General features: G+C 41.7%; 2 protein-coding genes across 4 annotated transcripts; both read left to right on the top strand.

Moving 5' to 3' along the window:
• The first annotated feature begins 266 nt into the window (after nucleotides 1-266).
• tut7 (terminal uridylyl transferase 7) lies at nucleotides 267-15,339 on the top strand. Of its 3 annotated transcripts, none has more exons than XM_069707896.1 (29): nucleotides 267-340; nucleotides 1,256-1,664; nucleotides 1,860-2,014; nucleotides 2,297-2,413; nucleotides 2,574-2,751; nucleotides 2,888-2,976; nucleotides 3,374-3,425; nucleotides 3,549-3,618; nucleotides 3,736-3,862; nucleotides 3,956-4,075; nucleotides 4,187-4,321; nucleotides 4,694-4,871; nucleotides 5,234-5,934; nucleotides 6,089-6,239; nucleotides 8,694-8,780; nucleotides 8,925-9,025; nucleotides 9,266-9,323; nucleotides 9,497-9,600; nucleotides 9,736-9,825; nucleotides 9,951-10,064; nucleotides 10,363-10,440; nucleotides 10,541-10,718; nucleotides 10,915-10,962; nucleotides 11,095-11,186; nucleotides 11,289-11,404; nucleotides 11,522-11,709; nucleotides 11,885-11,958; nucleotides 12,078-12,144; nucleotides 13,781-15,339. In XM_069707896.1, the coding sequence occupies exons 2-29, from the start codon at nucleotides 1,274-1,276 to the stop codon at nucleotides 13,837-13,839; spliced, it is 3,918 nt and encodes a 1,305-aa protein (XP_069563997.1). In that variant the 5' UTR covers nucleotides 267-340; nucleotides 1,256-1,273; the 3' UTR covers nucleotides 13,840-15,339. The 3 variants fall into 3 exon arrangements, with proteins under 3 accessions (XP_069563997.1, XP_069563998.1, XP_069563996.1); XM_069707897.1 differs by having other exon boundaries at nucleotides 281-366; XM_069707895.1 differs by having other exon boundaries at nucleotides 283-1,664.
• A 789-nt stretch (nucleotides 15,340-16,128) lies between these two features.
• On the top strand, nucleotides 16,129-20,558 carry isca1 (iron-sulfur cluster assembly 1). Its single transcript, XM_069707898.1, has 4 exons — nucleotides 16,129-16,237; nucleotides 18,390-18,443; nucleotides 19,173-19,278; nucleotides 19,497-20,558. The coding sequence occupies exons 1-4, from the start codon at nucleotides 16,157-16,159 to the stop codon at nucleotides 19,643-19,645; spliced, it is 390 nt and encodes a 129-aa protein (XP_069563999.1). The 5' UTR covers nucleotides 16,129-16,156; the 3' UTR covers nucleotides 19,646-20,558.
• Nucleotides 20,559-23,398: the final 2,840 nt, after the last annotated feature.

A 23,398-nucleotide genomic window follows, 5' to 3' on the forward strand; every position in this document is an offset into this window, starting at 1 on the left:
GTTGTTGTCCGTGTGAACTTAGTTATGATGGTTTACCTTTTAAACAGACTAAAAACCGATAAATAATCCTAAAGGTTAGGGTGAATGAAAAAAAATAATTAAAAATATTATTATTATTATTATAATTAATATGATGTAAAATTAAACAACGTGCAAAATCAACACAATGGGGCTCATTAGCTGTTATTAATAATATAAAACGTGTGGTTTTTTTTGTGGGCGGAACTTTATTGCTGACGAGCAGAAAACAGACGCGCTGACGTCATCTTTCAAACTCCAGAGCGAGACGAGGGACCAGACCTGAACAGGGCTACCAGGATGTCCTCTGTCCGCGTCCGAGGTACTTTCGTGACTTTGATCATCTCCGTGAGTGTGTTTATTTGTCGGCTGGAAAGCTTTACAAGAAAAACAACAACAACAACAACAACAACAACCTGAAACAAACAGGAGCGTCGCTAGCTGCTCTGCTAGCTGTTGACGCTAAGCTAGCGAGCTAAATACGAAGTCGCTAACGTTAGCGTCGCTTCATCGAGGTGGCGGCGGTCGCTGTTTGTTGAATGCAGTGACTTGGTGGTTTGTTTGGTCGGCGCGTTGGCTACGTACGCGACCAAATTACACCGTCGAGGGAGCGGAAGAAGCCGCGTTAGAGGGGGATAACACCGCCGGAGCTAGTAAGCTAGCGTGCGCTAACACCGTGCTATAAGAGGTGAGGCGGTCAGGAGACCGCCGGCGTTACAATGAACGAAGTAACGCGAGTCGTTGGCCAACGTTACATGTGTGCATAAACCGGTGGCCGACACTAAACTTGGGTTATATATCGGTGGAGTTTAGTGATCCGTGTTGTGACACGAGGAGCACCAGTGTTGACGTTTAGTTTTCCTGTCGGGTCAGATGTTCTGCTGCGAGCTGTCAAATGTCCACAACCATAAAAGTTCATCACAGTTCATCACAGTTCATCACAGTTCATCGGAGGAGGACTAAACGACAGGCGGCGGCTGCAATGACTCGGTTTTTATCACCAGCTACCTGTCAGCTCAACGAGTTGAAACACGTGTTTCTTTTCCTGCAACAGTCTGGCGTGAAAAGTTTTGAAAACTGAGAAGCTGCAGCCAATTTAAGTTTCTCTACTGAATGAATACAAGGAACTAAAAGGACATCTGTCTGCCCGAGATCGTCCGGATGAACAAGTCTGTGTCACCGATGCTTTGATTACATGTGGAATATTTACGCATTAACTGGACGTTTCATCCTGCAGTTTTCGCATAAGTGAACCATGGATAACTCGGGCAGGCCTTACCGGGCGAAGCAAGGCAGCCGGGAGAGGGGAGCAGCAGCGTCGGATAACGCTGAAAGCTGGAGGATGCAGGATCACGCCAGAGGACAGAGCTTCAGGTCAGAGGGAGGTCAGCAGGGCAAGAAGAACCAGGGCGGATCCTACTGGGCGAGTCCCAAGAAGGCAGCGACGGGTCCCCTGAGCTACTCCCCGGGTGGATTCAGAGGTGGTCACAGCCCGTCTCAGAAGGACGACCCTCGGTGGTTCCCGGGTCCTGAAAACAGCGGTGGGAGTCTCGAGGATAACTGGAGAGAGCGCTCGCAGCACTGGAGGAGGAGTAACCAGGGAGAAGGTCCGAGGGAGGACGTGGATGACTGTGCTCATAAATCAGGTGGGGATTTTTAAATCCATATGTGGGAAATGAGCGAAACATTTTTTAGGATTGTTACCACCACGAAAAGAAAAAAAGAAAAGCACAGACTATAAGTACTGGCTGTACTACATAATCTATTGTATATGCACATTATTGATTACCGCTATCTCCACAAGGACACATTTTGACATGTTTATTTCCTTCTTTTCAAAGGGAGGAAATGGAGAAACAGAAACAAGAAGAAGCCTTTTACTGAAGAGAACAGGCCCCTTTTGATTGAAGAGTCCGGTCTCTCAGCCAAAGAGCTGCGCATCCTACGGCAAGCAGAGAAACAGCTTAACAGGGATGAGATCTACAGCCTGAAGAAGGTACAGGCTCTTAGTGTCATTAGTAGTTTTTATTTTATAGGTGTTAACCCTGAATTTTTTTGCTGTAGTTAGACTTGTGTTACATCCTGTTTTGTTTTGGGGTTTTTAACATTCATCCCGTCAATTTCTACCTTGCTGTTCTGTCCATTATTATGTTTGGTGTTTGAGCCAGCCATAACACTTGTTGAGATGTTCTTAACCAAGCTGTGCCTAATAAACATCAATAACAGTATCATTTTCTGCATTTAATTTCTGTGCTTTCCTCTTTTCAATTTGGTGCAGAAGTCCCACAGCAATCCTGGTGCACTTTACAACTGTGATCTGTGTGATGTTCCCCTGGCGTCAGTTTCTGATGCCAACAGGCACATCAGAGACAAACGGCACAAAAGAAGGGCCAGGGTGAGAAATGATCTTATTATACAAATTGCCATTTCTATGATCACAGTGACAGTTTGTGGATAGCTGGTGCTCCTTTACTGCCATTCTGCTATAGTAGTCTTTATCTACAGTATGTGAGGCTGGGATGAACACTTATTTGCTTGTGTGTTTGTGTTTCCAGGAGAGGCAAGAGCAGGTGATGCTGACTGAGATCCTGCCTCCGGGTCCAGAGCAGATCAGAGCAGTGAGTGCTGCACTTGAGGCCATTGTCCAGGAACATGGGATGAATGACCAGGACTTTGAGAAGAGACAGTGTGTCGTCTCCATCATGCAAGACCTCCTTCTGACCGTCCTGCCTGGTAAGAAATCTGCAGATTCAATACTCCTTAATCCTGACTGCCTTGTAGCAAACAGGCAGTTGCATCCATATGCTAAACATCAGTTCATTATTCAGTCAGTTGATAATAATATTCTATCTCTTTCTCCCATCTGTAGAAATCAGGCTCAGACTTTATGGATCATCCTGCACTAAATTTGGATTTAAGGATTCTGATGTCAACATTGACATTCAGTTTCCTCCTCACGTGAGTAGCCCAGTGTGTGATCGATAGTGTGAATACTGTTTTATTCTATTAATTATATCATTTACTGGACTATGAAATTAGAAAAACCTCCAGACCTCCCAAGAGAATAGACGAACATAGCTCTCATCAAAGTAGATATGCAAGATGTTATAAGTTCCAAAGGTTTAGGTTGACATTATGTAGAATGACACAATGAGTATGTATTATGAGAATATAAGAAGGAGTATGTGGCAGACAGAAATATTGTGAATGTCAAAATATGGTGCATTCTATGCATTTTAAGTTTCAGAAGTATTTATTTTGTGGACGTTATGCTTGTATTCGTGTGTCTTTTAAAAAAAAAAAAAAAATTGTGTATATACCTGTGTAAAGGTTTTGAAATGGAATGTATTCACAGATGCATCAGCCAGACGTCTTGTTGTTGGTTAAGGAGAGCCTCTCTGTGACCCGTGAGTCACCTACTATTCATTTAAACTGCAAGATTTGTTCTGTGTTAGGAAATCCAGCCATTCAGATAGTCGGTCATACGCTAGCTTATCGTGGAAGTTTGACATGCCTCGTGCTGTTTGCAGCTCTCTTCGTTGATCTGGAAGCTGATTTTCATGCCAGGGTGCCTGTGGTCATCTGCACAGAGAAAACGAGGTTGGTATCTCCAGCAATTAGTCATTTTTTTTGGAGTAGCTTTGACCGCTCATATCAGGGCTATATTACCACATGCAAAAGAGCCAAACTGAAACGGAAACTTATTTTTCTCCACAGTGGCCTGGTCTGCAAAGTAAGTGCAGGGAATGAAAACGCCTTCCAAACCACCTCCTATCTTTCTGCTCTGGCCAGTAAGGAGCATCTCCTCCTACCTCTGGTTCTGGGCTTCAGACGCTGGGCACAGGTAGGTTTCCACTTTAGACCACAACCTTTTTCTCACATTTTCGGCAAACAACATGTCCTGTTTTAACACAAGCTGTTCTTGCTTCTGGTTTAGATCTGTGAGATCGACCGTGCAGAGGAAGGAGGGCTGCCGCCGTACGTCTTTGCCCTCATGGTCATCTACTTTTTACAGAAGCGCAAAGAGTCTCTCTTGCCGACCTACCTGAACCAAGAGGTGTCTTTCTTTTTCATCTCAAGCCGGAAACACAATAATAAATATTGTCTCTTGCTAGTTTTTATTTTCATTTATTTTTGGAAACTAATCTAAACATCTGTTTGTCTTTAGATTAAGGTGTTTTCCCTAAGTAGGCTGTCAGACTTTAATCTGACACATGTGGAGGAGGGATATTTACACTGGGCCTACACACCTTCCTCCAAAGAATCCTCGCAGCCAGCAGACGGCTCCTCTTTAAAGGGAAAGGTAATTATGAAGATACAAATGTAGCTTCTCATCTCAAGACTGTTAATTAATCATTTTAAGCAGTTTAATGTCCTAATTTTCATAAATTTTAAGATGAATTAGCTTTTTCTTGATTGATTTTTTTTTTTTTTTTTCAACCACAGTGAAAAAAATCAGTTTGAAAAGACTGGTCATGGTCAACTTCTTGCCCAGGTTTATTGTTGTAGGAGTTAATAGATTATTCATGTCACATCACTCACAATACATTGAAGGACAACCAAAATGCAGACAATGACTCATGTTTATTCAAATGAATATTGTGGAGAAAATCTGGTATCCTTTTGGAAACTGGTTGTAATATCTGTGTGTGGCGCTCTGTCTGTTTTCCTGCAGGTTCCATTGGTGCATCAGAGCCCTCACCCACCGGTGGAAGTCGGGCTCCTCTGGGTGGAAATGCTTCGCTTCTACTCGCTGGAGTTCAACATGGCTGATAACATAATCAGCGTGAGGACCAGTGCCGTCCTCTCCCGAGAGATGAAGGACTGGCCCAAGAAACGCATCGCTGTGGAGGGTCAGAAGCTTTCTCATAATTAATCTCATAAACTTGTCTTAATGCTTTTGTCAGTGAAAAAGAAACTATGATTTGTTTTATTGTTGCTTGTTTCTTGGTTAGTTATGGCGTGTGCTGTTTGTAGCAGTAACCAGAGCGAGTGGACTTTTGCAAATGTCCGAGTTGAAACACAATCCTCAGAGTTAAATGCTGTCCCGGCCATTCATGGACACGTTAATACTTTTGATTTTGTCTGTGCTATTTGGGGATTTTGTTGACAGTCTGCATGAACTTCAGACCAAACCCTCTATGATCAGTGTAATTTATATTTTCATTGACTGTACTATGAAGAGATTGATTATTCTGCCGTGGTTTAATTCCAGACCCGTTGGCTGTGAAGAGAAATGTGGCTCGCACCGTGAACAGCCAGCAGATGTACGAGTACATCCTCCACTGCCTCAAAACTACGTACAAGTACTTTGCACTACCGCTCAATACGCCGGCTGCCAATCACAAACGACAGGCAAAGCAAGGAGCTAATCAAGGAGCCAACACTAAGGCCACGAGTGAAGATATTGTCTGCTTGTCAGAGTTCAGTCAGCTCAGCATTCAGTCCCAGTATACAGGTCAACATAAAACTGTAGAAAACGGCCCTGATGACTCTGATTGCATCATTGAGGAAGAGGAGGAAGTTGAAGAATACAGTGACTCGGATGAGGAGAGAGAGAAAGAAAAAGTGGACCCTGGTAAAAGCAGTCTCTCAGAGGACGAGGAGGACGAGGAAGAGCAGGATGAGGACGCACACCAGAGACGTCACTTGGACAGCCTCACCACAGAGGACGAGGAGATTTTCCTGGTGGACGATAACTCGGGGGAGGAGCTTCTGTCTGATGAGGAGGGTCCAGATTTAGACACACCTGGTTCAATGGATGAGGAAGATGAAGAGGAGGTGCAGTTAGCTCCTGTCAGTCTTTCACCTGCGCCTTCACAGGATACAAGTAAAGATGCAGGCACAGATATTAAAAACCAAAAACAGAGCAGACTGTCTTATGAGTTTACCAGGCAAGCTTTCAACAGAGGAAAGGTAAGTTCAGCTTCATGTTTATGAACATCTAACTGAGAAAGAAATATCAAATATGGAACTCAAGTCATGTTGTAATTATTTAGGTAAAGCTAAACCTGTGGAAAACTACGCTCGTGTCTATCATCAAAGTGAAACTCTTTTTATTGTCACTTAGTCACACATGGTCGTGTGCAGCTTGTGCAAGCGTGATGGACATCTGAAGAAAGATTGTCCGGAAGATTTCAAGAAAGTGCAGCTGGATCCTCTGCCGCCAATAACACCAGAGTTTCTCCGGGTCCTCAACAAAGCCTGCGAGCAGTGCTACAGTAAGTATCATCTCAATGTGGAAGTCATTTCAGTCACAGGTGACACCGTTAATGGCAGTGAAATATGTCGTCTACCTGTTTTTTGTTTTTGTTCATTTGTAACGTCAAATTCCAAAATTTGACCAGTTTTTCTTCAAGTAAATGATATTATTTAGAATGTGGTTATGCATATTGTACTTTTTTTTAGTTTTTTTTATACAAAAGTAGCTTAGAATAAAATAAGCTTTCAATGCGTTTTAATTTTTTTTTTTTTGTGACACAAACAATGAGACTCGTGCAAGAACATTTAAATATTCTTATCCTGAATCTGAAAATGAGGTTTGCTCTTTGGAGTCAGATTCAACAAACTATTTGCTGGCGCGTCTTTGGTGTGAATTGCTCATTTTAAAGCCACGAGCAGGGTTGTTTGTGGGATTCAATTTCAAAAGGGTTCCTCTTTTTTTTCTTTTTTTTTTTTTAAACAAGTGTCTAAACCTGCTGTCAAAAATTGGCAAACAGAACAAATGTAGCCGTGTCGGTAGTTATAAGAAAATTTTCGATGACAAAGTGTCCTTTCTCAAGCAAAGCCGTTGATCATTTAGATTAGACGGGTGACGCTGCAGTCGTGGATGAAGATGAGAGGATCTACACTGCTCAAAAACATAAAGGGAACACTTAAACAACACAATGTAACTCCAAGTCAATCACACTTCTGGGAAATGAACCTGTCCAGTTAGGAAGCAACACTGACACAGACAACAGGTGGAAATGAGGCAATTAGCAAGACAACCCTATAAAGGAACGGTTCTGCAGGTGGTGACCACAGACCATTTCTCTGTCCTCGTCCTTTCTGGCTGATTTTTGGTCACTTTTGCATTTGGCCAGTGTCCTCACCACTAGAGTAGCATGAGGATGTCTGCAGCCCACAGAAGTTGCTCAGGTAGTGCAGCTCGTCCAGAATGGCACATCAATGCACGCTGTTGCAAGAAGGTTTGCTGTGTCTGTCAGCACAGTGTCAAGAGATACCAGGAGACAGGCCGGGACACCAGGAGACGTGGAGGGGGCCGTAGGAGGACAACAACCCAGCAGCGGGACCGCTATCTGCTCCTTTGTGCAAGGAGGAACAGGAGGAGCGCTGCCTGAGCCCTACAAAATGACCTCCATGACTAATGTGCATGTTTCTGCTCAAACTGTCAGAAACAGACTCCATGAGGGTGGTACGAGGACCCGACGTCCACAAGTGGGGCCTGTGCTTACAGCCCAACACCGTGCAGGGCGATTGGCATTTGCCGGAGAACACCAAGATTGGCAGCTTCTCCATTGGTGCCCTGTGATCTTCACGGATGAAAGCAGGTTCACACTGAGCACATGTGACAGACGTGACGGAGTCTGGAGATGCCGTGGAGAACGTTCTGCTGCCTGCAACATCCTCCAGCGTGACCGGTTTGGCGGTGGGTCAGCGATAGTCTGGGGAGGCATTTCTTTGGAGGGCCGCGCAGCCCTCCGTGTGCTAGCCAGAGGTACCCTGACTGCCATTAGGTCCCGGGATGAGATCCTCAGACCCGTTGTAAGACCATATGCTGCTGCAGTGGGCCCCGGGTTCCTTCTGATGCAGGACAATGCTCGGCCTCATGTGGCTGGAGTGTGTCAGCAGTTCCTGCACGATGAAGGCATCGATGCTACGGACCGGCCTGCCCGTTCCCCAGACCTGAATCCAATCCAGCACATCTGGGACATCGTGTCTCGTTCCGTCCACCGGCGCCACGTCCACCACAGACTGTCCAGGAGTCGACTGATGCTTTGATCCAGGTCTGGGAGGAGATCCCTCAGGAGAACATCCGTGGTCTCATCAGGAGCATGCCCAGGCGTTGTAGGGAGTGCATTCAGGCACATGGAGGCCACACACACAGTACTGAGCCTCATTTGGACTTGTCTTGAGGGATTTCCACAGAAGTTGGATCAGCCTGTGATCTGATTTTTCCACTTTTATTTTGAGTATGATTCTGAATCCAGACCTCCATGGGATAATGATTTTGATTTCCATTGATCATTCTTATGTTATTTTGTTCTCAACACATTCCACTATGTAATGAATAAAGATTTTCAACTGGAATATTTCATTCATTGAGATCTAGGATGTGTTGTTTCAGTGTTCCCTTTATTTTTTTGAGCAGTGTCACTCTGTCGCCTGCTGAAACGGCAAATGTTCACCTGGAACGACTTATATGAAGAAGCTGATCCAGCTGTTGGAGGGAAATTGTGTTAAGCATCTGCTGAACTGTTACTGCTTATCGACAAATATATTTATGTTTTTATTCTATATAATAGTTTTATCATACTTATTTTTGTTGCTCGTTAATTTTGGTATCATGTTTTAAAGGGGAAGTTGTTAAAGCATTTAAATCACGTGTTCTTGTGTCCAGTTAAATTACGACACCACAAAGTATTTTGAAGTACTATTTTCCTCCTTTTTAGGCGACTTCGCTCCAGATGAACTGGAAGTGGGTGTAAGAGAACACATCCTGCAAGACCTCGAGACCTTTGTCAGACGCCAGTTTGCTGGTGAAGTAAACCATCTACTTCAGTGTTTAGTTTTGTAAACTCAAACTAGCACTATAATACATTTTATTGACTTGACCATGAACTACAAGAAGTATAACAGTATATTTAGGATCAAATTAACGTACCATGTGGTTTGATACCCAGGTGCTCGGCTACAACTGTTTGGCTCATCCAAAAATGGCTTTGGCTTCAGACAGAGCGACCTGGACATCTGTATGGTGTTGGAGGGGCAGGAGACCATCGATGTAAGTTACTGCTTTTATGACATCTATGCATGTATCTAATGAAGTTAAATTATTCTGTTTAGGATCAACCTTTATTTGTGATTTTTGTAAGCAGTTTAAATTTGGTCACATGACTGAATTTCACATTTAAAACAAGTTTAGTTTTGTTTATTTGAGAGAAACGGATAACTGTAGAGATTCAGTTCCTTCTCTACAACCTGATTTTAAATCTGATTTTATTTTTTTTTTTTTACCTCACAGGATATTGACTGCATCAATATAATCGAAAGCCTGGCGAGATTGTTAAAGAAACACTCAGGTAAGACACGACAGATGTAGTTCAAATGTGTTTTACCGATTGCAACCTGATCTATTTCTTAGTAGTTCTGCTATTGTGGCTTTTAAACTATCCACCTCTACCAGAAAATGGCAACAGATCAAACTGAAAATATCCGTGTTTGCCTGTTAACCCGTCTCCACATCTGTCCCCAGGTCTGAAGAACATCCTACCCATCACTACGGCCAAAGTTCCCATTGTGAAGTTCTACCATGTTCGCACCGGCTTGGAGGGAGACATCAGCCTGTACAACACGCTGGTACGACCCTTTGTCCCTCCGTGTTTTGCCCAGTGTGTCCCCTTAAAATAGAGTTGACAAAAGACTCTGGAAATAAACATACCTTTCAAGTTTGCTTTTGAGTGACTCATATTGTGCCTTTGTTTCTCTGTTCAGGCGCTGCACAACACCCACCTGCTGGCTTCATATGCTGCCATCGACAGAAGAGTGAAGATCCTCTGTTACGTCATGAAGGTTTTTGCCAAGGTGAAACACTCTTCACAAACTCGCAGCCAAGCATCTTTGTGAAGTGTTTATATTGTGTCATTTTGTGCCGTTACAATGTTCGATGTTACCGTGTAACCACGAGATTTTTGTTTCTCCCATTACAGATGTGTGACATTGGCGATGCTTCTCGTGGCAGCCTGTCGTCCTACGCTTACACCCTCATGGTGCTGTTCTTCCTGCAGCAGAGAAACCCGCCAGTTATACCTGTGCTGCAAGAGGTACAAATGACCTGTCTGTAAAAGGCACCCTATGTTTCCACAGAAGTTTGAGTGCTTTTGAAAACTGTTATACGTCAGTGTTAAACGTCCCAGTAACCATATTTTATCTCTTGTGTTTTCTTATGATTTTTATATTTTACAATCTAAACTTTGCCCTGCTGCAGGACTTTTTACAACTCCAAAGATGAATTTACCGCGCATCAGATTTCTCTTCGTAGCAGTCTTTTCATTCTGCATGTTAAGGAGCAATAATACATTTCTAAGCTTACAAATAGCTTCACTGAGTGTTTTGTTGCAGATCTATGATGGTAAAAAGAAGCCGGAGGTGCTGGTTGACGACTGGAACGTTTACTTCTTTGACGATTTGAAAACAATTGTAAGTATTTTGCATACGAAAATATTTGTATGCGATTATATTAAACATTACGTTGATTATGCTCGTAACACTGTCAATACGAATCCCCTTCCACCTGCAGCCCAGTCGCTGGCCACAGAATGGGAAGAATACGGAGACCGTGGGAGAGCTGTGGCTCGGCCTGCTCCGCTTCTACACCGAGGACTTCGACTTCAGAGAGCACGTCGTCTGTGTCCGGCAGCAGGCGCGTCTCACCACCTTCAACAAGCAGTGGACGTCCAAGTACATCGTCATTGAAGGTCAACTTGTGTGACTCGAACTTGTACAGTAAAAATAGCTGAATAAACAGTATGTGTCACAGCACTAGACTTTAACAAATCATCTATCCAATGTTAAATTCATATAACTTTTAATGATAAGTATTGTTGGGTTGTTTGCTGAATCCATTTGATTTTGTATTGCCGTGTGAAATTGTTGTCATTGTTTCTATTACAGATCCATTCGACCTCAATCACAATTTGGGTGCTGGTCTGTCCAGGAAAAGTATGTCGATATTTCTTCTTTCTGTTTTATATCTGTAGTTTGTGGTCTCATTGTCTTTGTCCTACTGCCCCTTTTGAAAGGTTTTTTTGTTTTCTCACATGTTGTTTTTTTCCTCATCTGTCGTCCAAACAGTGACAAACTTCATCATGAAGGCTTTCATCAATGGCCGAACAGTGTTTGGCACCCCGGTCAAAGTCTTTCCTTCTGTTTACCCCAGTCAGATGGTTTGTATCTGCTGTTTACACACTATATTTTAAACTTTTTTTTTTTTTTTTTTTTTTTAATGTTGGCATTGTCTTATCTCTGACATTGGGATTTGTCTGCAGGAGTATTTCTTTGACCCTGAAGTGCTCACTGAAGGAGAAGTGGCTCCCAACGATCGCTGCTGCCGCATCTGTGGCAAGATCGGCCACTTCATGAAAGACTGCCCCATGCGCAAGAAGTAGGCAGAATCACAGCACACGTCTGAATTATGGCAGAGTTTCCTTACTCGAATGTGTGTCTGCACCACGTGTCAGCCTACATGCTAGATTCATATTGTGGTTGATCTTTGTCCCAGGTCCAAGCACAGGAGGGAGTCTGAGAGACGGGCAGAGCACCTGCGCGACAGAATGGACACGGCAGAGGACGGCAAGGATCAGGGTCGACACTGGAGGAAAAGAGATACACTGGATGTTCGCTGCTGCTACCTGTGTGGATCAAGTAGCCACATCAAGAAGGACTGCCAGCTCTACAGAAGCCCTGCAGGTTCACATCGTTCGGCTTCCTGTTTTATTGTCTTTTGCCACTTGACTTAATAAGCCTGTGCAAAACATGGCTGCCTTTTTAGCTTACATCACTTTCTAATAAGGACCTAGAAGTCACCACGCGATGATGAATATGCATCAATAATGCTGCTTCCTTTTAACCTTGGCTTTTGCAGGTAAAGTGAAGATGGAAAACTTTTCTCCCTCCTCTTCAGTCCATCTGAGGAATTTGAGAGAAAAAGAGAAACCGGTATGTTTTCAGTCAACCAAAAAACCCATTTTCATAGGAATTCTTAATGACTTTGTGGTGTGTGTGTGACGGCTATTTACTCTGCTACACCTGTTCCTCTGTTGATCTTCCCTTTTCAGGGTTTACCTATACAAGAAGAGAAGAAGAAGAGAAAGCAACAAAATGTGATATTAAGTCCACAAGCAGGTATTTAAAGTACCCCTCCACTCAAATGTGTTTCTCCTCTTGTTCCTAGAGTCAAATGTTTGAGCTTCACCCAGTAGAATAATGTGTGTGCAGAGATTTCACCTTCATTTGCTGAAGAGGAGACGTTTTTCTGTTTCTCATTTGAAAATCGAATATCATGCGCGGGGCTTATGAGCAGGATTTGTGACATCACAAATAGTTTAGAAGAAACCCTGCAGTGCACAGACACCGAGACAGTGAAGTATGAAACATCGAGTTTACAACTCTAAATTCAATTTTTGTTGTGATTGATCTTCATACATTCAAAAAATATTTTCCATCTCATGATTTTTCTTCTTCTTTTTATACAGTATTCCACTCATTTAGTATTTGGGTGAACTTTGTGTACAGATGCACACTTATGCATTGATCTTAGTCAGCTTTTGATCAGTTAGCTTTCTTAAGGTAGTGGTATTAAAGAAAATATGATGAGAGATAAAACTATAATATAAAATGATTAATAAAACCTATTAACATCTGTAGTGAGAAACCAAGAGACTCTCCAGTTTTTCATCCTCTTTTTTTTTTTTTTTTGTCTTCTTATTGACGATATATATTCAATCCAATTTGTCCAGCTTCAGTCTAGTAGAGAAAGTCAGTTTTTCCATTTCATGTATATTTTGTATGACATCAAGCCACTGCTTCACCTTTTAGTTATTGCCCTGGTATTTCTACTAATGCAGATTCTTTTCTTTTTTGGGGGGAAAAACTGCATCAAACACAAATTATTATTTACAATAGAGTTTTAAATACACATCTGTCTGGTAGGATTTTTTTTGTCTTTCACCAGGAAGGTAGTCACACTGAAAGATTTATTGCATTATCATTAAATAGCTAATTTAACTTATTTTTATGGAATATTGGAAGAAAACAAAACACTCCACCTCCCATCAGAAGAAACTTTTCCCAATTTTAAACCAAAAGGAACTTCTGCACAGTCAGTAGATGCCCCCAAAAACTTAAGTTCAAAACGTTGAAACGTAATTGTACTCAAAAAAGCATTTCTGGGAGAATACGCGGTGTGTTTAAGTTATTTTTTTGCTTGTTTGCTTTTGCCTTTTAGCCTACATACCTGAGTTGACATGTACAAACACTAAAATGAGCCATAGATTTAAAAAAAAAAAAAAAAAAAAAATCTCATTAATGACGCAGCATGTTTGAATATTTCACTTCCATGTGACCAACCACAACAACTTGTGTGAATATCTTCTGGAGACAAGGCGCTCTGTATTCTTTATACAGTTGACAGTGTATTTTTTATATTCTAGGTCAGTTATCTCCTTTAGAGTTGGTGAGGGGAGACAATGAGTGTGTCACATGTCCTCCGTCTTTTTCTGGACTCTGGAGTACACGCTTGCTGATGTTTTGTCTAAAGTGTAGCATTCTGGTCCTTTTTATTTATCTGTTGTTTTCCATGTAGTCCAAGAAACGTAATATGTGAGTGATCACACATGTAACGTGAATTTTTGCAAATACAGCTGTGAGTTTATGGGGATAAAGCAGTCTTCATTGTTCTTTCATTGAGCCTCATGAGGTACATGTATTTTTTCTTTTTCATTACGGTGAGGTTAAACAATTCCTTTTTGATGTCTTTCAGGAAGCTTAGCCTGCCGAAATTTGGGGCGCTCTGGTCACAGGAAAAGCCCAGTGGAATGAGCAGCAGCTGTGGATACACAAACAGAGAGATTCTACTTCTGTCCAGGCAGACCGTAACCCAAAGTCCAGAAACCCCTGAAATCTGAATGGTACTGTTGGGTCAGTGGGGGCCCATTAAAAAGCCAAAGCCAGGACGCCTTGACTTGAAGCCAAATAGGGCCTTTTTATGTGGGGTTTTTTTTTTTCTCTTTTTTTTTTTCTTTTTTTATTCCCCTCAAGCTCTTCTCTGCAGAGGAGCTTTTTAAAGCTTTCATTTTAACAAGACAAGCCATCATGCATGATCCTCATGTCTGTTTACCAGTCAAGTTTTTTTTTTTTTTTTTTTTTTTTTTAAACTCATTACATTTCATTCACTGCAATGTGAAATATCTTCAATTAGAAAACGTATATCATTCACAAGTGTCGATGATTTATAGCTTAAATCTTTTGAAGAAAAATACTGTATATGTGTCTTGTACCTGATGCTAACAGTTTTTGACGCCATATAGGAGTCCTCAGTCAGATAAACCCCAGTGTTTGTTACACTGCTACAGCTGTAAGATAATTGGAAATAGCAATGATATGTTGTCTGCTCATAGAAGTGGTATAAAGTCAGTTAGAATCATTATAGTTTAAGCCCAAAAATCCTTTCACTTGTTTGTTATTTTCCATTTACCAGGGTTTTTAAGGTGTTTCTTGAGATTTAACATAAAAGTACAATATATGTTTGAATAGCAGTGTACCTTCCATAATGGCCAGGATCTTTTTTTGCAGCTCTACCTGCAGTGTGTTTGTGTGTGTTTGTTCAAGAAACCACTGCTCGCCCTCCACTGTGTCACAAATGCATTCTGCCCCTCAACTGCCTGCCAATGCAAACAGGACAGCAAAACTGGATATCCTCTGCTAACCCTTGCCCGTCTGTGTGTCCACACATTGTAGGAAGTGTGATAACAATAGTACACATACCTGAGAAATTCCGGTAAAAGTTTGCTTCTTACACTCGGTGGTAAGATTTAAAAAAAAAAAATTAAATAAAAAAAACTGCTGGTGCAGCTGATGACACACACTGCTGCAAACTCTGTGCTTCCTCACTCCTAAACTAGAGGTAATCTCAGTCAGTTCATTGGAGAGATAAATGTATTTATTTGCCACAAAGGCTTCGGTTCATTGTAATGGTGCCACAGATGGGTACCTGCACTGTGAGGGTCCACGCCCTTGAATTATTTTGCTGCTAGTTATGTCTCAAAGACCTGCTTATCATTCAACTTTGAATATGGACTCTCTGGCTTTATTCTTATCCTCATATTGCTGAATTTTATAAAGAAACAATTTGTTGTTGGTCTTGTAATCTTATTTCTTGTTTTAAAGTAGGTTTGTTCTAACGCCAGCCTTATTGTGTTTCTTTTGTTGGACTCAAATGGAAGGTTTAGTTTGGTATTTAGGAAGCCTGATCTGGCCAGGAGAGGTTGGCTTGCAGTCCATTTTGTCTCAATGAATTAATTAAACTGAAACCTAATCCCAGTGTGGTATATTGTCATTGTCATTATTATTATTATTATTATTATTTTCTTTTCAAAACAGTGTATAGATATCAAACTGTGTTAATACAACACAAGTCTGCAGTCTACCATGGTGTTTCTCCAGAAAACATTACGTGCTGCAAAACCCACAGATGTGACTGATGAAGCTTAAATTACAGATGGCTAATCAATTATTTTGTACATTTTCCCAATCTGTGTAATAATTTTGTTGCCAACAATATTGCTTGTAAACATTTAAACTATCATTAATGTACTTGACAAGTATCTGGACTCACTGTGTTCAATTACACAAGTAATCGTTCACTTGTTCAGTTAGGGTGAGTAAACCTAATCCACCCTGATCTTGATCAGGTTGGATACAGGTTGGCTGTTGTTGATAAGAGGACTATCACACTAAATATAGCACAGTAAACAGTGAAAGTCTATTATTGATTTTGGAAGAACTGGTTTGACCTATAAAGCTGACTGATGTGGTTCTAAGTTTCGGAAACGCTCGTAAAGTAATAAATATGACGTGACAATTGGACACTAAGGATGAAATAAAACAAATCGTGTAGGAGTATTACCACCGAAGCACAAGTTACATATGGTACTCACGTTGCAGTACTTCTATAATATTACAAGGAGGTTGCGTAACAGAAACTCATTTGCACGTTTGTTGAATTTTATCCAAATGCCGATTGGCTGCCGCATCCGTCTGTCATGATTTTTTTTAGCCAATCACTGATCCGGATGCGGGCGTCTGCCATATTTCACACGCTTGCGCAATTCGTTGTTGTGACTTTAACGGCATCAACATGTCTGCCTCCATGGTGCGAGCGACCGTCAGAGCGGTCAGCAAAAGAAAGATTCTCGCTACAAGAGCCGCACTGACACTGGTGAGTTGTCCATGTTGACGGTATGACAACGTAAAGGACTTATTTTGTTGTTGTTGGCTCGGTGTAAGTTCCTCCAGAGAGAGAGAGAGGCGTTGACCACCGGCGGCCGTTATGTTGTGTAAGTTAGTGAAGCTACTCGCTAACTGCTGCTGCCGCCGCTCGGTAACGGGACGTTTCTGCTTCTGGTCCGCGAACCAGCTGTTAAACAACAGCGATTAAAACTTGTGAATAAACGCAGTCTGGAGCCTCAACAACCGCAAATTAAGGTCGTCGGTGAGATTAGCAGCGGAGAGGGGGGGGGGGGGGGGGGAGAGGGTGATGACGCAGCTCTGCTGAGAGGCTCGCGGGAGGAAGGCTCGCGGGAGGAAGGCCACGCTGCAGGGGAACATCCAGACTTTTAATCTGGCAAACTTCAAGACCTCATGAAACCACTAACGTGTGCGTTTCCTGGTCCTTTAAAAAACAACAACAACAAAAAAAACACTCCGTGAAGTCGAGTTGACGTTTTCAAAACGGGAGTTTCACACGTTGGCGGCAAATACGTTTAAAAATGGTCGTAAATCTCCTGATGAGCGAAACAAAATAGATGCACGAGCTGTCTGCGCTGATCCGCGCGTGCGTGTGTGCTTAGTGAATTTAGGGAAAGATTGAAGACTTAAACTCAACAAACATCTCAAAATAAATAGTTACTTTTACTATGAGCTGGTTTTTTTTAATTTTTTTTTTTTTTAAAGAGAAACACGTGCCAGAAAATAGTCAGTAGTTCATATAAAAGCATCCGTTGTGATATTAAATGAAATAAGACTGTTGGTTTGTCTGCAGAGTCGTGGTTTGTTGTTATGGGAGGGCTGAAAATGTGCTGTTGTAAGATAATGTAAGATAATTGTAATAATAATTACAATATTATTTACTAATAATATAATATATATATATAATTACAATATTATAATTATTAATAATATTAATAATTGTAAGATAATTTGGACGGTGGTTTGTTTTGATGAAGTTAGTGCACTGAAGTCATGGGATGTCCCTCAACATGCTTCTGCTCTAGTTATTTTATGAACCTTTCGGGGGACAACAATGAACATAAATGTTACCGAAGAACTCCTTTAACATCACAGATCCTTTAATATAGTACAGTACTATAGTAATGTGTTAATCCGCTCTACCCTTTATAAATTAACGTGCAAAAAATAAAACAGTCGTGGAAGTGGGATTCAGATCCTTTCCGTGTGTAAAAGTACCAAAACACGAGATGAATACTGGAAAAAGGAAAAATTAAACCGACGAAGTTCAGATCCTCGAATCTTTTTTTTTATTAAACTTTTTCTAAAATCTTTGATTTTTGATGAGAAATTGGATTATTTGTACATTTCTTGAAATGAAACCGTGTGAGAAGTTTAGAGGGAAAAATCACTTGAAGCTTTAAAAGCTTGTTATATTATCTATTGTGTGACATGTCACCAACGCTGTCAGATAACTGTAGTATAGTAGACAATACAGTAGTTCCCTCTGAAACGTAGTGCAGCCCAAGTATCAAGTAGCGTCAAATGAAAATGCTCAAATAAAGTACAAGTACCTCAAAATTGTACTTTAATACAATACCCGAGTAAATGTGCTCGGTTAGTTTCCACCGCAGGAAAGAAAGAAGTTAGGATCCAGCGAGTTCAACACTGTTAACTGTAAATTGTACGACAGGTTAAGTTGAACTTGGTCGAGAGTGTCGTTCTGAAACGTCTCCGGGCCGTGACGCGGTTGGGATGTTCTGTACATGTGGAATCAGCAGCACATACAGATGGTAACACTTTAAGGGCTTGAAGAGATTAGCACCTCGGGACGATTGTAGTTCATCTCCGTCTCCCAAACGCTTCGACACGAGCGCCCAAACACGGAGATCTGCTTTCACTCGGTTACAGCAGAAGCTACAGAAGTGCTGGTTATTTCATTACACTGGGGTTAGTGTACTATTATTAGTACTAATACTAATGTATGTAGTGTAGTAATGAATATAACTGTGTGTGGTGTTGGTCCCTTTTCAAAGTGACGAAAGACGTGTCATTCTTCATTTTTATCAAAATAAAACGCTTCCATCTGAGTCCAGAGTATATGTATATGTGACTGATTTGACCTGATGTTGTCGTTTCTTTAGACTCCAGCAGCTGTGAGCAAGATTAGGTTTCTGTTGCAGGACAAACCAGAATATGTAAGTAACTGATTATGCCCATCCTTCACTGACGCATCATATCATCGAGAGGACAGTGGTTCTCTACGTCTTTGTTTATGGCAGCAGAGTGCCGTGTTGTTTTTGGGTTTAAAAGTTTCTTGAATCGAGTAGTTAAAGAGTAAAGCGGTATGAATATTCAAGGTCATTTTATATATATATATATATATATATATATATATATATGATCACTTCATTCCTTCTTTGGATAAAGTTACATGTGTTTTTAAGTGACAAATGTATTCAAACGAAGTTTAAAGATCACATCGGGGACACCTGAGTAATACCTGGTGGAAGGAGAATACAGCAGCATCAGTCATGTGTTGAATTAAAGCTCAAATCGTCAACGTTGTTCAGGTCAGACTGGGACATCGGCGCCTTCACAGAGTCGTGCCAGTACTTTCTGTTTAGAAAACATGAACCCTCAGTAGCCATTGAAATAAAAGCAACACAGGTTGTTTTGAGACTCTAAAATATGAGAGATTTGTTCTGTTACTCCGTGTCAACCAAAAGAGTCCAGTCAAGAGTAATAACACTCAGAAATATTGTAGAAATAACAAGTTGTCTGTCGAGGTGCTTTCCACATACTTCTGAGGTTTTCTTGTTGGTTAACGCATCTTTATTTGTTCTCCTTTCACTCCTGCATATGTTGTATATCTTCCAGCAAAGCTGGAACGAGTGAACGTTGAAATGCGTGTTGTTCTTCGTCAGATCGGCTTGAAGGTCGGCGTGAGAACACGTGGCTGTAACGGACTGACGTACACGCTGGACTACACCAAGGAGAAAGACAAATCTGACGAGGAAGTGCTGCAGGATGGTGAGCTGCGTCTTATTCTGATGTGTTGTTGTGAAGACGAGCAGAGCGAAGTTCAAACATTTGTTTCTTTTCAAATGCGTACGCCAGAAGTGAGACATTTCTTCTGCGTTTGTGGGGTTAAATGGAATAGACAGTCGTTTCTCTGCCGAGCATCAAAGCCGCAACGCTGAAGGTTCAAAGCTGAGAGTACTGATGGTTCTCCTTTGGCACTTTCTCAGGTGTGAGGGTGTTCATAGCGAAGAAGGCCCAGCTGACCCTGCTGGGAACTGAGATGGACTTCGTGGAGTCAAAGCTGTCCAGTGAATTTGTCTTCAACAACCCCAACATCAAGGGCACATGCGGTTGTGGAGAAAGCTTCAACATGTGAGCGTCACGTAGCCTCCGTCCTCCCACGACCCCTCCCTGCTTCTACGGGGACTGAAAGACTGTTGACGAGGAAGTCAGACATGAGGAAATGTGAGACGAGGACACGCCGGCCTTCCCACCGCTGCTCTTCCTCCAGACCACTCGCACATACCTACACGTGATAAATGCTTATTCATGCGTAGAAGATTTTTATTGTAAACTGCGTAGTCCAAACCATCGTGACAAAAATGATTTTGCATTCAGATTTCTCTGATGTCAACAATTGATGCTGTTGTTTTTTTTAAAAAAATTATTATTATTATTCTTGACTCTGCACATAACGATACCATAGGACCTCACAAGTAAGGTGTTTTTTTTATTTTTATTATTCAGCTACTGGTTGCCATTTCATACATGTATGCATATTATTTGAAGAAATTCAGGCAAATCTCACCATGTCTTTGTATGCGGGAGGAAATGGTACAACACGGGGGAGGGGAGCGGACGGGAGGGGGGGGGGGGGCAAGACTTCAGCAGAGGCCAACGTCAGCTGTTTGATAAACACACTGTAGGACAGAGTGCTATCATCCGCTGTCATGTATCAGCAGTATGCAAAAGTGGAGGTGTGGCGTTTGAGTGTCTTGAAGCTCTTTTATCAATTTGTAAAGTCTGTCGGAAAGTTTAAAATTATTTATATTTATCTCCTTGTGTAAATATAAAGAATGTAAATCCCTTGAACGAAATGCGCACAAAAAAAACATTCACGCACAAAATATGTATCCCATGCGCAAAAGTAGTTATGGTTTATTTTTGTTTTTGTTTTTTTTTGCTTGATTAAAGCCAGGACTTTGTGTTTGTGTAGGCGGTGCGCGCTTAACATTTGTAACCTGTGCAATATGTTTGTGTACATATGAAATAATAAATAGCTCAAATCAGTAACGTCCCCGCTGTGTCGTGTTCAGCGGTTCGACTGGACTTTGACCAGTTGTCATAGAGGATCTTCGTCTCGGTTGTCATGGCGGTAGTTAAGTTGTCAGTTATGGCCCTACGGATTCTGTGTTACCGTGACGACCGGCTGTCCAGTTTCCTACAGCCAGCGGGTCGACTGTCTCTTGGGTTGGCTTTTGGTCTTCAGGCAGATGAAGAAAGGTGCGGTCACTCTGAAACATTCATTTTAATCACCTCCGTTTTAAGGTTTTGTCATGACTGCAAGTCGACTTTGCTTTATTATGTTCCAGGTTTTTGAGGTCATGGACAGTCAAAACAAGGATGAAGATTATAACGGCACCGAGTCTTATGGACTTAAGGTAGGAAGAAATAATATGTATGGATTTTATGTGTTCAAATTATGTTAATTGTTCAATGTTGTGGACCTCTACAGAATGATATCGCAAAGGAAGGGACAAAGGAGCAATGTGCTGATTTTCTGTTTTTGGCATATTGTATAAACTAAAATATTTTACTGTGACTAATCAGGAAAAACACAATATAACTTGGAAAAAAAGTACTTTTTTTTTTTTTTTTTTTTGACCACCTACTAGAAACCTGACTGCAACCCAGGCATGTCAATCAAACCTGGCTCGCCCCCAAACAGAGCTCTGTTTGAGGCCTAACATCTGGTTGATTATTATTTGAAGAAGGAGTGTACTAAGCTAATGACACCATCATGACTTCGGCTGATTTATTAGGTTTTGTATTTGATGTGAGAAGTGGAGCATTTTGAATGCAGCCAGTTTTTTTTGTTGTTTTTGAGCCTCGCCCCTTGTGGCGCTTCGTTGTACTGCACTTTAATTCACTTCTGCATTGGCTGGAGCCTCCGTTCATTCACTGTACATTATCATTTGATAATTTTTTTTTAAATTTTTTTATTGCTGTATTGGTTGTATTTGCTTTTCAAAACTCAACACAATATATCATTTGCATACAACTTTAGAACCTGCAGCAGCAGAGTGACCGAGGACACTTTATTTAATCGCCGTGTCAGTTTTCTGTCTCTGCTGCTCTTCTCAGGCCTCTGATTTATTAAAGGCTTTGGCTGAGAGGAAATCACCACCTCGTGACGGCGCCCCGAACATCAGCAGAATCCTCTCCGTCCTCCACAACACCGGGACGGGCACTTCTTGCACCCATGAGGCCTTTAAATCCAGAGCTGTCTTCCCCGAACACGTCACCCAGCTGTCCACGTGTCAGTTTAAGAGGCGAGATCACCTGCGCGACAGTTTAATGTCTCCGCCTCCTGTTCCTGCCTCCGTCACTGCAGCAGCCTCATCTCGGGAGGGACAACGGCAGCCCAGCTCCTCAAACCCCATCTTCCTTGCGCACCTGTTGGAAAAGTCAAAGATGCTGCTCTCCGCCTCCATCTTTGTCGGTCAACGGCTGAAGAAGCGGGAGATGTATCCGTACATCCTGGGTGCGCCGTCCTGTGAACTACATGGGATGCAGCCTGAACGGCTTCTCCAAACTGGTCAGTAAGCTTGTAGTCTAACACTCACAAATACACATTGTGTGGACCCTTTATCACTTCCACACAACCAGCCTGAAGCCAACTCGCTGCCCTTCACTACTGTAAGGCGGAGCGGCCATAGCTACTCAGTTAGTTCTTTAGTCAGATAAATGAGGCAAAGTATATTTGAGATGAAGATGTTGCACCACGTACCTGCTTAAAGCAGGTCTTATAGAGGTCATAGTGAACACAGGTTGAAAATTATAGCTTTATTAATGTCGATAATTCATCTATTAATGCTTTATATATCGGTAATAAGGCATTGACGAGGTTGCGTAAAATCACTTTAGAACACAGAAGCTAAAGGAGAACGGTTTCATAACTGGTCCCGTGCTCTGAAATGTGGTTAAACACAGTCAAATGGGCAAAGGTGATTGGTTTCTTCAGGACCAGACGGCAAATCTGTGATTTTAAAAGTAGCTTTTGAAGTTGAGATTTCAACTTTACGGTTTCCTTTTGAGATCGTAACACACACAAGTGTAGTGCAGCTGCCTGCCAGTGAGCACTGCAACGACGCTCAACCTCCAAGTGAGGAAATAAAAGATTTGCAGTTCTCTTGATCCGGTTGAAATTCATTTACATTTTTTTTAAGTGGTTGAAGATCCAATAATCTCCAAAGTGAATGTGATCGAAAGAGCCAATAAAAACGAACGGTGCGGTCAAAGGGTTCATATCGACATTTAAAGTGCACTGATTGATTCGCGCTTTGATCTGCTGCCATTCACCCTGATAAAGTTACTGCATCACGCGTTAATACAGATTGAAGACTTCCTGTGTCCGTTTCAAATTAAAGGCCCTGTAGCATTTCTTAACGAGGCTTTTATTGTGAAACATTTGCAAGAACGTGTTAAAATTTGACATCTATAACAACCAAACATGGCATGATTACACAGTTGACTTTATTACATCAAAGTAAGGTTAATACACATTATTGTCTGTAAACATGCGACTGCAGGAACAGTGCTTACACAATCTTAGAAACAGCAACAACTTAACCATGAATAAATCTGTCCGAGGGGAGCTGCAGCGCTTCAACAGGTAGAATTACACCCCCGATAACACGTACGTGTGAATGAGCGAGATGTGAAATAGTAAAGTTATGATATTATGACAACCATTTCCCGTGATCACAAAATCATTTCACGACCGTGGCAAACAAAACTTCTTAAGTAGATGAAAAGCTTCTTATCTTAAGCACAAAAAACACTCAGTGAGCTCGGTGAAAGCTTCCTGTTTTTACTCGCTGTGGAGAAAAAGACAAAGTCCTCTCCG

This window comes from Brachyistius frenatus, unplaced genomic scaffold (assembly GCF_029030835.1).
Source record: "Brachyistius frenatus isolate BFR_SWC_R1_liver_20210118 unplaced genomic scaffold, ASM2903083v1 Contig_72, whole genome shotgun sequence".
Lineage (NCBI taxonomy): Eukaryota > Metazoa > Chordata > Actinopteri > Embiotocidae > Brachyistius > Brachyistius frenatus.

What these genes read in the sequence shown, in the direction of transcription:
- isca1 (XM_069707898.1), top strand. Translation starts at nt 16,157, where the DNA reads ATGTCTGCCTCCATGGTGCGAGCGACCGTCAGAGCGGTCAGCAAAAGA. An exon ending in CAAGAGCCGCACTGACACTG is followed by an intron (nt 16,238 to 18,389) that starts GTGAGTTGTCCA and finishes TCGTTTCTTTAG; the next exon opens with ACTCCAGCAGCTGTGAGCAA. An exon ending in TGCAGGACAAACCAGAATAT is followed by an intron (nt 18,444 to 19,172) that starts GTAAGTAACTGA and finishes GTTCTTCGTCAG; the next exon opens with ATCGGCTTGAAGGTCGGCGT.
- tut7 (XM_069707896.1), top strand. Translation starts at nt 1,274, where the DNA reads ATGGATAACTCGGGCAGGCCTTACCGGGCGAAGCAAGGCAGCCGGGAG. An exon ending in CTGTTTACCCCAGTCAGATG is followed by an intron (nt 11,187 to 11,288) that starts GTTTGTATCTGC and finishes ATTTGTCTGCAG; the next exon opens with GAGTATTTCTTTGACCCTGA. An exon ending in GCTCTACAGAAGCCCTGCAG is followed by an intron (nt 11,710 to 11,884) that starts GTTCACATCGTT and finishes TGGCTTTTGCAG; the next exon opens with GTAAAGTGAAGATGGAAAAC.